The sequence below is a fragment of the Notechis scutatus genome, chromosome 6 (assembly GCF_049901735.1).
Source record: "Notechis scutatus isolate UNSWTSFEM ecotype Mainland chromosome 6, rNotScu1.2, whole genome shotgun sequence".
NCBI lineage: Eukaryota > Metazoa > Chordata > Lepidosauria > Squamata > Elapidae > Notechis > Notechis scutatus.
The window spans coordinates 14,695,542-14,707,971 of record NC_142014.1 but is presented as its reverse complement, the minus strand read 5'-3'; the positions used below and the strand labels follow the sequence as shown (position 1 = coordinate 14,707,971).

Genomic DNA, 12,430 nt, shown 5'->3' with positions numbered 1-12,430 from the left:
ATTGGAGTTTTTAGTAGCTTTTGGATTATAGGCATATAATTATTAGTTTGAATCAGTCTACTGAAGGTTATACTGAAGGTTATGGATCATATATAGGAGGGCCTTTGTGCCACATTAGAGTGATATGCCAGTTGAAGCTTTGCTGGATTGGAAGACTTTGTTCATAAGTCATTCATGGTTTCGTTAGCTCTTGTATTGACTACTACAACGTACCGGCATGGGGCTGCCCTTGAAGAGCATTCAGAAGCTTCACAGGAAGTAAAGGGTCTTGGATATTTGACACATTGTAAGACGATTGCTTACTGAGCTGCAATGTTTTACCAGTGTTTCCAGATGCAATTTAGGCTCCTGTTATCTATATAGTACTAACATTCTCATTGTTATGACCTTTTAACTGGGTAAAATGGCGCGTCAGGGGGCAACAACTTTTTAACCAACAGACCTCAAATGGGATAACTTATAGAATGTGTCCAAAATCCATGACCCAGGACTTCCAAAGGAATGAAATTTGGGGAAATTGGTTCAGTACGATAGGCTGATGCTACGCTGTTGCTGCAGTTCATAATCTTTCAATGTGTTGTAATAGTTTCTCAGCCAATCTCTCAACCCCTGTCGGCTGTGAAGGGGAGGGGAACGAAGGAAGGAAGGTTTTCTGCCTGAGTTCCACCAGCAGAGTCAATGGGGAAGCTGACTGGAAGTTAGAAGTTGCCACTGCTAGCACTGCTTCCCCCCCCCCCTCCCGCCCCGGCCACTCATGGTCATTCTGTTTAGTTAAAGAAACGATGACCACATAGGCCATGGATAGTCTGGTCAGCTGGAAAGCCTTCATGGCTTGGAGCCATGTTACCTTAGGGACTGTCTCTTCCTGGTTGTTTCTACCCTCCCATTCAGTCAGGTAGGTGGGGGTGTTACAGGTCCTGTTAGCAAAGGAATGTCAGGGAGCAAGAACCTGGAGACTTGCATTCTCTGCCATCGGGGTGGGCTTCAAAAATTTGAGCAAAGGGTTCTCTGCCCGGTTGCTGAGTGGGCATGGCCACGGTTGGCATGGCCTAGTTCAGTGGCCCCCAACCTTTTTTGTACCACGGACCGGTACAAAATGATCCACGGACCAGTACCGGCATCAGTACGCACGACCAAGGCAAGGCGAGCCGAGCGACCGGCCAGCCAGCCGTCCCCCGCTTCTCCCTGCCACCTTCAACTCCTCCTTTGTTACCTTCTCGCGGTCGATGGGCTTTTCCGGCTCTTTCTTAATCTCCTCCTGAGTAACGCGAGACTCCACCGCCATCGGGACGACTCTTCGTTCGAAGCCGCCCCCCCTCTCTTCGACGAAACTAAGGTGCGAGGATTCCTTCAGCACCCAAACGCCGCTTTCCAACCAACGACCGACAAGCTCACCCGGAAGCACTTTCTCAAGCACTGTTGAAACAAGATGGCGGTGCCCAAGCAAAATAGGCGGCCCGGTACAAAATGATCCACGGACCGGTACTGGTCCGGGGCCCAGTGGTTGGGGACCACTGGCCTAGTTGACTTCCTGCACCCAGGCTCCAGGGGCTTTCCTTGAGCTTCCGGGGGGTGAAAATGGCCTCCCCGGGCTCTAGAGGCTCTCTGGAAGCCAGAAAGGGGCCCATTTCCGCCTTCCCAAACTTCCAGGAGGCCTGTTTTTCACCCTCCCCGAGCCTCCGCGCACCCCCTGCGCTTACCTGCATCCAAAAGAAGCCGCGTGGGGACTCCTGGGAGGGGAGGGAGAGGGGCAGGGTGGGTGGGGTCAGCCAGGAGTGGGATTTGGGGGGGTCTCCAAACTGCACAGAATCTTAGGGGCTGTCCCGAACCCCTGCACGCCCCCAGCAGCCCACCCCTGACTTCCATAGCCCCTCTCCTATGGAATATTCTCCCTTCAGGTATCAGGAGGACCCCCGATCCTGCTTGCCTTTTGCAAGACTCTGAAGATTTGGTTGTGTGTGTGTGGGCCTAGGCCTATATGTGTGTTAAGGTAGCAGCTCCCCAACCTTTTGGGCACCAGGGGGCTGGTTCTGTGGAGAGGTTTTTCTGTGGGCCGGAAGGGGCGTGCTTTCACATGCTGCCAGCATCCAACTGGCAGCTTTGCTTGTTTGTGTGGCCTGGTTTGTGGCATGCCACGGACCAGTGCCGGTTCATGGACTGAGGGCCTGGGACCCCTGTGTTAAGGGGCCCATTTCCTGGTTGTATTGCCATGCACAGTAACAGTTTTACTTGGTGCCATTTGTATTTATTTTGTACCGTTTGAACTGTTTTTTATGTTTTATGATGGATGCTGCCCAGAATCACTGGATGAAATGGGGCAGCTATAGAAATCAAATAAATAACATAAGCTATCATATTAGTCCAGTGGTGGCTGGTAGATAGATGGTTTTTAGCTTCCCTGTTAAGAGCTGAAAGAGCCAACTTCTATAACTTAAGGTAAGACTAGAACTTGTCACTGTGCTCTTCGCTCACCATCATTACCACTGCAATAGCTCTGTGCATGTGTGGGTGTGCATACGTGTGTACACACACACACACGCACACACACACACACACACACACTTTATATGTTTGTAGGAAATTTGGTAGAAAGCCAGCTCCAAATTGTAGAATAGCTATTTTCCTGCTTTCACAAGAGTGTTAATGGAGTTATATTTGTCCTTTCTTCTCTTCAATTCACGTCCATTTTAATGACGTCTCTTCTTTCCTCATGTCAGAATGGCCTCATGTCTGGATTGATGCAAATGCTGCTGCTGAAAGTATCTGCCCATATCACAGAACAATTAGGAATGGCTCCTGGAGGTGAATTCAGGGAAGCTTTCAAAGAGGTGAGCTTAAAATAAAAATAACAATACTTTTTTTTTTTCCTGAGGCAATACTATGAATTGCAAAAGACTGGCAGCTTAAAAAAAAAAAAAAGGAAGGAGATATCCATTTATTTCATCAGATTCTCCTGGGCCAATTTCTATTGTTTAAAAATGGGAAGAAATTCTTTTTTAAAAAAACCACTTTTTTTTTTTTTTTAAAAAGTATCCATCAAATAGAATGGGACAACTCTCAGCATCCAACTTGTCGTGGAACAACTCACTACAAATACAAAAGTTCATTTCGACCGAACTATGACCAAAAGTAATAAAATGAAGAAAGTCAATCCGGAAATAGACAAGTTACAGTAATTTCAATGAAAACGTGGTCACCAATAATAAAAGGATGCGATTAATTACAGCGTTGAATAGTCCTGCAGCCAGTTGTCCGGCAGCAAATTGGCTGCGGTGAGTTGGTCCCAGAACCCCATTGAAGTCTGTGCTTCTCTGTTACGGGTTTCAATCTCAGTGCTGACGTCAAGGATCTGCAAGGATTGTGATTTGGCACATAGCCAAGGAATTTGAAAAGAGGTTTCAAAATACAGTTGGTCCTCAACTTACAACAGTTCATTTAGTTCATTTCAACGACACTGGAAAAAGTGGCTTACGGCCGTTTTACACAATCATAACTATTGCAGCATTCCCATTGGTCGTGTGATCAAAATTCAGATAGCAATAGCAGTAGCACTTAGACTGCTTTTTACAGCCCTCTCTAAGCAGTTTACAAAGTCAGCATATTGTCCCCGACAATCTGGGCCCTCATTTTACCTACCTCGGAAGGATGGAAGGCTGAGTCAACCTTGAGCCTGGCGAGATTCGAACTGCCATATTGCAGGCAGCTGGCAGTCAGCAGAAGTAGCCTGCAGTACTGCACTCTAACCACTGCACCACCACAGCTCTTAATGCTTGGTGCTTGGCAAATGACTCCTATTTATAATGGTGGCAAAGTCAATGGAGAAGCCAGATTCACCTAACAACCATGTTACTAGCTTAAGAACTATAGTGATTCACTTAACAACCATGACAAGAAAAGTTGTAAAATGAGGTAAAACTCACTTAACAAATGTTTCATTTAGCAACAGAAATTTTGGGCTCAATTGTGGTCATAAAATGAAGATAACCTGTATTCTGGCATACATTCGCATATAACCGTGATACTCAATGTTTCTCAATGTTAGCAAAGTCCTATCTCTAGCAGTGTGCTTGCTAGGGAATTCTGGGAATTGAAATCCCTATAGGTAGTTCTTGATTTACAACCAAGGGGTAACAAAGTGAGTCATCACATGATCGGACCTGATTTTATGACCATTTTTAACACAGTCTTTAAGCAAAACACCGCAGCTGTTAAATCATGCAGTTAAGAGAATCACACCGTCCTTAAATGAATTAGACTTTCCCAATTGATTTTGCTTGTCAGAATTCAATTCGGAAAGTCACAAATCATAATCACATAACCCCCCAAATGCTGCAACCACTGTAAATGTGAGCCAGGTACAAGCACCCTAACATTGATCACATGACCGTGTAGGTGGTGCCATGGTCATAACTCTAAGGATGGATCATAAGTTACTTTTTTCATAACTTTGAACTGTCAGTAAACAAATGGTTATAAGTTGAGAACTATCTGTCCATCTTAAAGTTGCTGAGATTTAGAAGCACTGTTGTTAGATCACACCTGGGCCCACAACTGTCCTCTTGTTTGCTCTGGAGACATGCTTCTCTTCATGCCAGTATTATTTCTGTGTATTTGGTGATCAGAAAGGTCGGCGGTTCGAATCCCTAGCATCGCATAACGAGTGAGCTTCCGTTACTTGTCCCAGCTTCTGCCAACCTAGCAGTGCAAAAGCATGTTTAAAAAATGCAAGTAGAAAAATAGGGACCACTTTGGTGGGAAGGTTACAGCGTTCTGTGCGTCTTCGGCATTTAGTCATGCTGGCCACATGACCATGGAGACGTCTTCGGACAGCGCTGGCTCTTCAGCTTTGTAAGGGAGATGAGCACTGCCCCCTAGAGTCGGAAACGATTAGCACATATGTGCGAGGGGAACCTTTACCTTTATTTGTAGATTAAAGCCTTTCTCGAACATTTAAGCTTAGCGGGAATTTGTCTAAAATGTTGGTGAAAATTGAACCCTTGAATCTATCTGATGGATGATAACTAAAATGAAAGAGACAAATATAGGCAACGTTCAGTTCGTTTAATTCGAACAGTGGTGTTGCCTTACTAAATTCTCAGGGATAATATTGGCAGCCAGAATCCAAAAAGTGTTCCAGATTCGCTCAATGGATGAAATGGATCCTCCTGGTGTGGTTGATCCCACATATTTTAAGTTCCCAGTCTAGCTGCTTCTTCAGTCTGTATAGTATAAAAACAAAATATATGTGCACTTTTTTTTAGTCACCTTCTGCTGACTGAAATCTAAACCATTTTAGCAATTTGGAAAGTCAGAAATGATTTTACTTGCAAAAAGGAGTTTTTAATTGCAACCACCCTCCTTCCCCCCACCAGTTCCCCATTCAAGAGCCATTCAGTCTTTTCATTTGCCCAGGGCCTTAAACCCCCCCAGAAGTTTATTTTCAAAAATCTGGTGGTTGTTTTACTGGCAGGAAGCCACATATATCAAAAGCTTTCTCTTGCACCTGGGTTGTGGTTAGCTTTGGTATTCCGTAGAACCAAAAATACAAATTATTATTATTATTTGTTGTTATTGTTATTGTTATTATTGTTGTTGTTATTATTATTTGAATCGTGACCGGATCTTCCAATGGGCAGCTTGTCTTTACTGATAAACGAAGGTAAAAATGAACAAAGACATTGATGTCAGTATTATTGTGTATCTTTGCTGTTAGAAACTTACGCAGCGCTAATCTGACTCCTCTTCTAGGCGAGTAAAGTGCCTTTCTGCAAGTTTCACCTTGGAGATAGACCTATTCCAGTCACATTCAAGAGAGCCATTGCTGCCCTTTCTGTCTGGCAAAAAATAAAGCTTGCTTGGGGCCTCTGTTTCCTGTCTGATCCAATCAGGTAGGCAATTAGTGAACAGACTGCATACTTCTCAAGGGGTACTAGATGCTTGTGCAAACATTGGTAAATGCATTGAAAGGGTAGTGTGCCGGGTAAGGAGTGAGTGGGCGGGGAGGGTTCCCGCGGGCCATGTGGGCGGCGCAGCATTGTGTTTCTGCGCAGCCTGGATTAATTGCTTTGGGGGTGTTTTGGGGGTGAGATTTCTCTGCGGCCCACCAAAATTATCTCGCGGCCCACCGGTTGGCGACTACTGGTTTAGATTACAGTATTTATATAGCAACTCACAGGAAAAATATAACAGTTCAGAGGATAAAACATATACTGCGTGAAAAAAGACATATTACAACACGAATAGCAAAGTTCACCCAATAAGCGGAACTTCAGAATATAAATAAAGAATTGCTGTGGTGGATGACAGCATTGTTAAAAATTCAGCATGTGAGAGAATGTTGCAGTCAGAGAAAATATTTTTTTTCAGAGGAGCCTGTCTGAGGATTACTATTCTACCACAATCTCAAGGAAAGTTGAAGTAGTGGAATGCTGCTAGACAAATAGAAACTATTGTATGCCTGAATTATCTTTTAACTACCGGTAATTGTGGAGATCATTGCCAAGATTAAACAAGTTACCTTTCTTGTTTTTAGTTCAAGGGGGAAAAAAATCTGCATTTAAAATTTAACTCAAAGCAGTACAATACACTGTATTTCAGCATTTCAAAATATTCTGCAGAGTCAAGGGCACAATTAGCTAATTTGTATGATCTAATTATAAAAAATATAGTTGAGAAAGCCAGAAATTTCAGCCAAGATTTCCAAATTAGAACAGTTTATTTTATTCATTTTATGTATCTCCTTGAAATTAAAAGGGTAGGTTGAACTCGAAGGAAGAATGCAATACATAGAAGTTAAACTAAAAATAGAGTCGCAGAAAAATTGTTAGTCTTCGGATCTTTTCAGAATGACCACTACCATGAAAAAAAAATGAGAAGTTTTGCCTTAGTTGCTCAAAAAAATCTTATAAAAGATATTAGACATTGGCACCTAATGAATAATTTAATTTCAGTCAATTCCTTTTTAGAAGAACATGAAAGGAACTGTAGTTTATGGATGAACATATCTCCCAATTTTTTATATATCTGCTTTTGTCTGTTTAGTTGGGCTAATTTAAATCTGAACTATATCGATCCATCCCAAGGAGGAGCATGGGCGGAGTTAAGGCTCGTGCCTTTTAGTCAATAATGCCTTTACAATCATTTTAATTACCTTTGGACAGTATCAGCCATATTAAAAAGGAAACAGTGTTAAATAATGAAATAAAAAAGGCTTAAGCACCTGTCATCCCACCATTCATGCTCTCATTGAGCAATTTTCTCCCTATTGCTCTTAAAGAGTAAAGCAACCAGAATCAAATGTTTTAATCTGGATACAGAGTTGAGGTAAGATTTGACACGGTGCTTCAGAAGAATCTAAAAACTGCTTTGGAGGCAAAGTAAGAGAGGTATGTTCTCGGAGTAGCCTCTGCAGCCTAGAGGTGGAGCTCTTACCTCACAATCAGGAGGCTGTGAGTTCAATCTTAGGCAGAGGCTACTAATTGGAATACGTTCTCCTGCTCAAGCAGGGGGTTGGACTAGATGACCTCCAAGGTCCCTTCCAACTCTGTTATTATTCTATTCTCAAAGCGTGAGAGGGACACCCTTGCCTATTTGTGTGGTGACATCTGATGCAATTCCCTAAATTGCAATATTTAACTCGTCTTTTTTTTCTGTTACTACTCTATAGAGGCCTCTATTATTCAAAAATTGCATCTTATTTCTTACTGTGGCTTTGTAACTCTCTGAATCAGACAGTCATGAAATTTTTCTGTCACACTTAGCATAAACAGCACACTAGGCCCATTTGGATACTGTCTTGGTTTTGCTGATATGGGAATCCTCCTCACCTTCATTTAACGACCCCATAATCCCTTGCGGGTCGGAGTCTGGGCAACTGAATGGAGCTAGCAGGGTGTTTTAATGGCCGGATGCCCTTCCTGTTGCCAATGTGGAGTTTTGTTCAGCAGATAGATTAGGTAGAATCTAATAGATAGGATTGAACTCACAGTCTCCTGATTGTGAGGCAAGATTCCCACCTCTAGGCCAACGCACCATTCCCCTGGGCTGATATGGGAATAATGCGAAATAATGTCTAATGACTAAGGAGTTGTGCCTAGTGGTCTTCTTTTGGGTATCTCAGCTGTACCAAGTCTTCTGTTGTAACTTATGCGACCTAAACGTAACAGCCAAGCAAGGCTGAACGTCTTTCCAAAGAAATGACACCTTATAATTAGAATGTGTTTTGTTGTACTTTTAGTCATCCACACTTCCCACTCGCTCTCTGAGCATAGTAAGGTAACAGCTGTTTTATTAATTTTCTGTTGCCCGTTCTTGGCAATAGAAATACCTACTAAGTTTGTTTACAATTATGTTGTTGCCAACCGTTCTGGTCTAACTTGCTCCTGAGCCAGATTTCCACTGCATGCAAAGAATATGCACAATGGTTATTCAAAAGGTTGTTTCTCTTGCAGGAAGGTATTACATAAATTCAGGTTCTATTGCTACCACCATAGTTAAAGAACATTTCTCCCATGAACTGTTCAGAGCATCGAGAAGTGGGAAGTGCTTCAGTCTCTTCTGGAAAGGCTGGGCTTAAAACTCCGGGACGCTCCTCCTCCTCCATGGGACACCTCCCCAGCGTCCCCCAGTTTTAGCTCAGCCTTCGTGGTAGGAGGTTGTGCACTCCCTGACTGGAACGGTTTTCTGATTCAGGATTGCTCTTGGGTTATTTCGGCTTGTAAAAATCTTCCCCATTTAATTTGGCTTTTTTCAGGCTTGTGCCTCTATTAGGTTGCCTCGATCAGTTTAAAAACAGTTTGTAACTAGCAGAGCCTGCCACTCCGCGGGCGACCGCCTCAGGCAATTACCTTATCTAACTTTCCGATCGTCTTCTCTGCAATCGTAGCGGAGCGCTCGCAGCGGCGGCTCACTTCGCCTTGCCATTTCATCTGACAGGAGCATTTAACTCGCAAGTTAGAGCCTCAGCAGCAGCGGCTCGTTAGACTTCTCAGACATTAGCAGCGGAGATTCTGGCTTCCCGCCTTTTTCAACGGCTGGCTCAAGTTCGCGCCTAAATATCACAGGCGCCATTCCCCGCTGGTTTCCCTTTTTGGGGACCGGGGCAGTACCTTCCCACTTCATTCTCCCTGGGTTTAGCTCTCCCTTGTCTGGCTGACGTTGGATAAGCAGGCTAGTCATTAAACAGGAATTTCCTTGCAATTGCCTTTGGATCATTTCTTTGGAGTGAAGCCGCAAGTGCCATTTTAAACAGCGGGACGTTTTGTTTTGACAGGAAAGAATCCACCTCAGATCCTGTATAGCTGGTTTCCCTTGTTGGGGACCAGGGATCCAGAAAGTTCTCGCTTGGAGGTTTCCGTTGTTGGGGACCCTTAGATACTGTTTACCATTGAGGGATATCACTCCCTACAATTTGCAGAGCGGCAACTTGGGCTTCACCATCTCCCTTTGTCAGAAATTATAAAATTGATGTCTACGCCTCGGCGGACGCTTCATTTGGCAGAAGAGTCCTGCAGAGGGTCCACAGAGTTTAGGAGTGGATTTCGATCCAGACGGAGTCCCTCCCTAAGGACAGGCCAAGCTTTGGTATGTCCCACTTCTGGATGCTCTGAACAGCTCATGGGAGAAAGGGCGTTGGTACTTACCTGATATGCCCGTTCTCTGTGAGCTGTGAAGAGCATCCAGCCCCACCCATTTCTTTCCGTCTGGTGGAGTTCTGTTCCAGTCAGGGATCCAGATTAGGTGGTGAGTTCCGGACTTTGGCACTCAGTCTTCGCAAAACTGGGGGACGCTGGGGAGGTGTCCCGTGGAGGAGGAGGAGCGTCCCGGAGTTTTAAGCCCCGCCTTTCCAGAAGAGACTGAAGCACCTCCCACTTCTGGATGCTCTTCACAGCTCATAGAGAACGGGCGTATCAGGTAAGTACCAACGCCCTTTTTCTACCGTTGTGATGCCCAGATTGTATTGGATACTAGTTGAAAGGGGAGGAGTCTTGCAATATCAAAAGCAAATGACAGTATTTCTTTCATCATCTGGTCATTGCGTTGCCCTTAATTACTACAAGGAGTCCTGCATTCATTGATCACCATTCCAAAGTTACAATGAAAGTGACTTATGATCATTTTTCACACAATAGTTTTAGCATGCCCATGGTCACTTGCTTAAAATTTTGGACGGCTGACAACTGATTCATATTTATGACAGCTGAAGTGTCCTAGGCTCATGCAGACATGATATTCTTCCGATTAAAATCGGAATTCCGGTTTTTTTGGGAATCGCCCCCCCTTTCCCCCCCCTTCTTCTCTTCCTTCCCTTCCTTCCCCTCCCCTCGGAGGCCCCGAGTCAGGAGTTGCTACCGCTGGCGCGGCTCTGCGTGGCTCCAGTCCCGCGTTGCCTCAGGAAGGGAAAGGCAAAAAGGAAGAGCCGCGGCGGCGCTTGCAACGGCAGCAGCGGCTCCTGGTTTTGCCTTTCCTTCCCAAGGCAACGCGGGACTGGAGCCGCTGAGCCGCGCCGGCGTAGCAACTCCTGACAGCCCCAGCCGGATACCTGAGCGGAGCCCGGGCGGTGCGAGCGGAGCCCGGGCGGGCCCGCTGAGCGGCAGGAAAAGGGAGCTGGGCAGCGATTTCTTGGCGCGCGGTGGGGGGGGTCTCTTTTGGCCGGCCCCGATTTTTTTTCCAGAGGGGAATATCATGCCTGCTCATGTGATTTGGCAACCTTCTCACAAGCATAGCCAGTGAGGAAGCCAGACTGACTTCACAACCATGTTCCTACCTTCACAACTGCAGTGATTCACTTAACAACTCTGGCAAAAATGTTGTAAAATGGGCCAGAACTCATTTAACAACTATCTCCCTTAGCAACAGAAATTGTGGACTCAATTGTGGTTTTAAGTTGAGGACTACCTGTACTTAATGTGATAGGTCGGTTTCTGAAGAAATTTGACATTTCTAAATCCCCTTTTTAAAAAGTAATTCTATTAATAAACAGCACCAGAAAAATAAACAACGCAAATATCACAATTCCAATGTAAGGAGAACATTTAAAAGTGGACTGTGTAGAAAAACTACATACATAATTTATAGCAATCTTTCCCAAGGTCAGTAAAATGAGGAGCCAGATTGTTGAGGGCAATATGCTCACATTTGTAAATCACTCAGAATGCTCTAAACCCCTGTGGAGTGATATATAAGTCTAAGTGTTAATAGATTTGATCTATCTATCAAATTTCTACACCAGCCATTTCACATAAGTGACTGGGCAGTTTACAATTTTGCCTGAGTTGAATGTTATAGAAGTCATTTGTTATCTTTTACATCCTGTGGTAGATGATGAGTCCTTTAAAAAAGTGTACAGTTGGAATATTTTGGGATTGAAGTTGATATTGTACTAACTGTAGTTAGAACACCAGATCTTTTCCTCAGTATTTTATAAAACATTACTTTGTAATTAATATTTTGTAAGTAGGAAGTGAACTCTGAACTCCTTTTTCAAAAAAATAAATAAATAGCTTAGTTACATCAGTGAGAAAACAGTTATTGGTATAAAAGAGTATAATTTTGATACCATTTTAGATAGAATTTTATATATATATATTGTTGTAGAAACCTATTTGTCAAAGTATTTAAGGTTTGTACCTGAAATAATTGGAATACGGAATAACAGAGTTGGAAGGGACCTTATACCATTTCAGACAAATGGTTATCCGGTCTCTTTTTGAAAGCCCTCCAGTGATGGAACATCTACTACTTCTTTTTAATGATTAATAAACAAAAATGTCATATTTCTGACCTCAAACATATTAATCATTAATTTTTCATTTGATATAATCCATCATAATCCATAGGTTGTTTTTTTTCTCAGAAGCCTCTAGGTAACATCCAAAGCAGTTTACTCATTTCTTTTTGACATTAGTTATGCAGATTTTTTTTTTCAAAACTGTAAAGGGAAAACACTGTCATAGTGCTCCACTCCAGGTGGTTAAGTATTGCTTATTAAATGAATATCTTCTATTGTCTAAGGAAAGTGAATTTGCAATGTAGCAGTAATCCTTTTAAAAAAGGAAGTTTACTAATATGTCATCTCAACCTGTTCTAATGTCTGTGATTGATTCCTACTTGTGCACTTGTCATGAATTTCTCAGTTAGCTATCATTTCATTGTAACTGTTTTAGTTTCCAGTTTCCATTCTCTCTTTTTTTTTTCACTCTGAGAACATAATGAAGACATTGAGACATTTTTGTTTCAGTAAAGATGATGTGGAGAAATGCAAACAAAAGGATTTACTAGAGCAAATGATGGCGGAAATGATTGGAGAATTTCCAGATCTTCACCGAACAATTGTTTCAGAAAGAGATATTTATTTGACCTACATGCTGAAGCAAGCTGCAAAAAGGACAGAACTACCTCGTGCTTCTGAAGGTATGCTGAAGTGCATGAG

At 43.3% G+C, this 12,430-nt stretch overlaps 1 protein-coding gene across 2 annotated transcripts in view; it reads left to right on the top strand.

The window, feature by feature from the left end:
* TRABD (TraB domain containing) overlaps positions 1-12,430 on the top strand; it is a 35,271-nt gene that overhangs the window by 15,438 nt on the left and 7,403 nt on the right. For both annotated transcript variants that reach the window (XM_026669029.2, XM_087969414.1), the window contains exons 6-8: positions 2,718-2,828; positions 5,749-5,888; positions 12,239-12,411. In XM_026669029.2, coding sequence (XP_026524814.2) covers positions 2,718-2,828; positions 5,749-5,888; positions 12,239-12,411 — 424 coding nt within the window. The remainder of the gene's footprint in view (positions 1-2,717; positions 2,829-5,748; positions 5,889-12,238; positions 12,412-12,430) is intronic.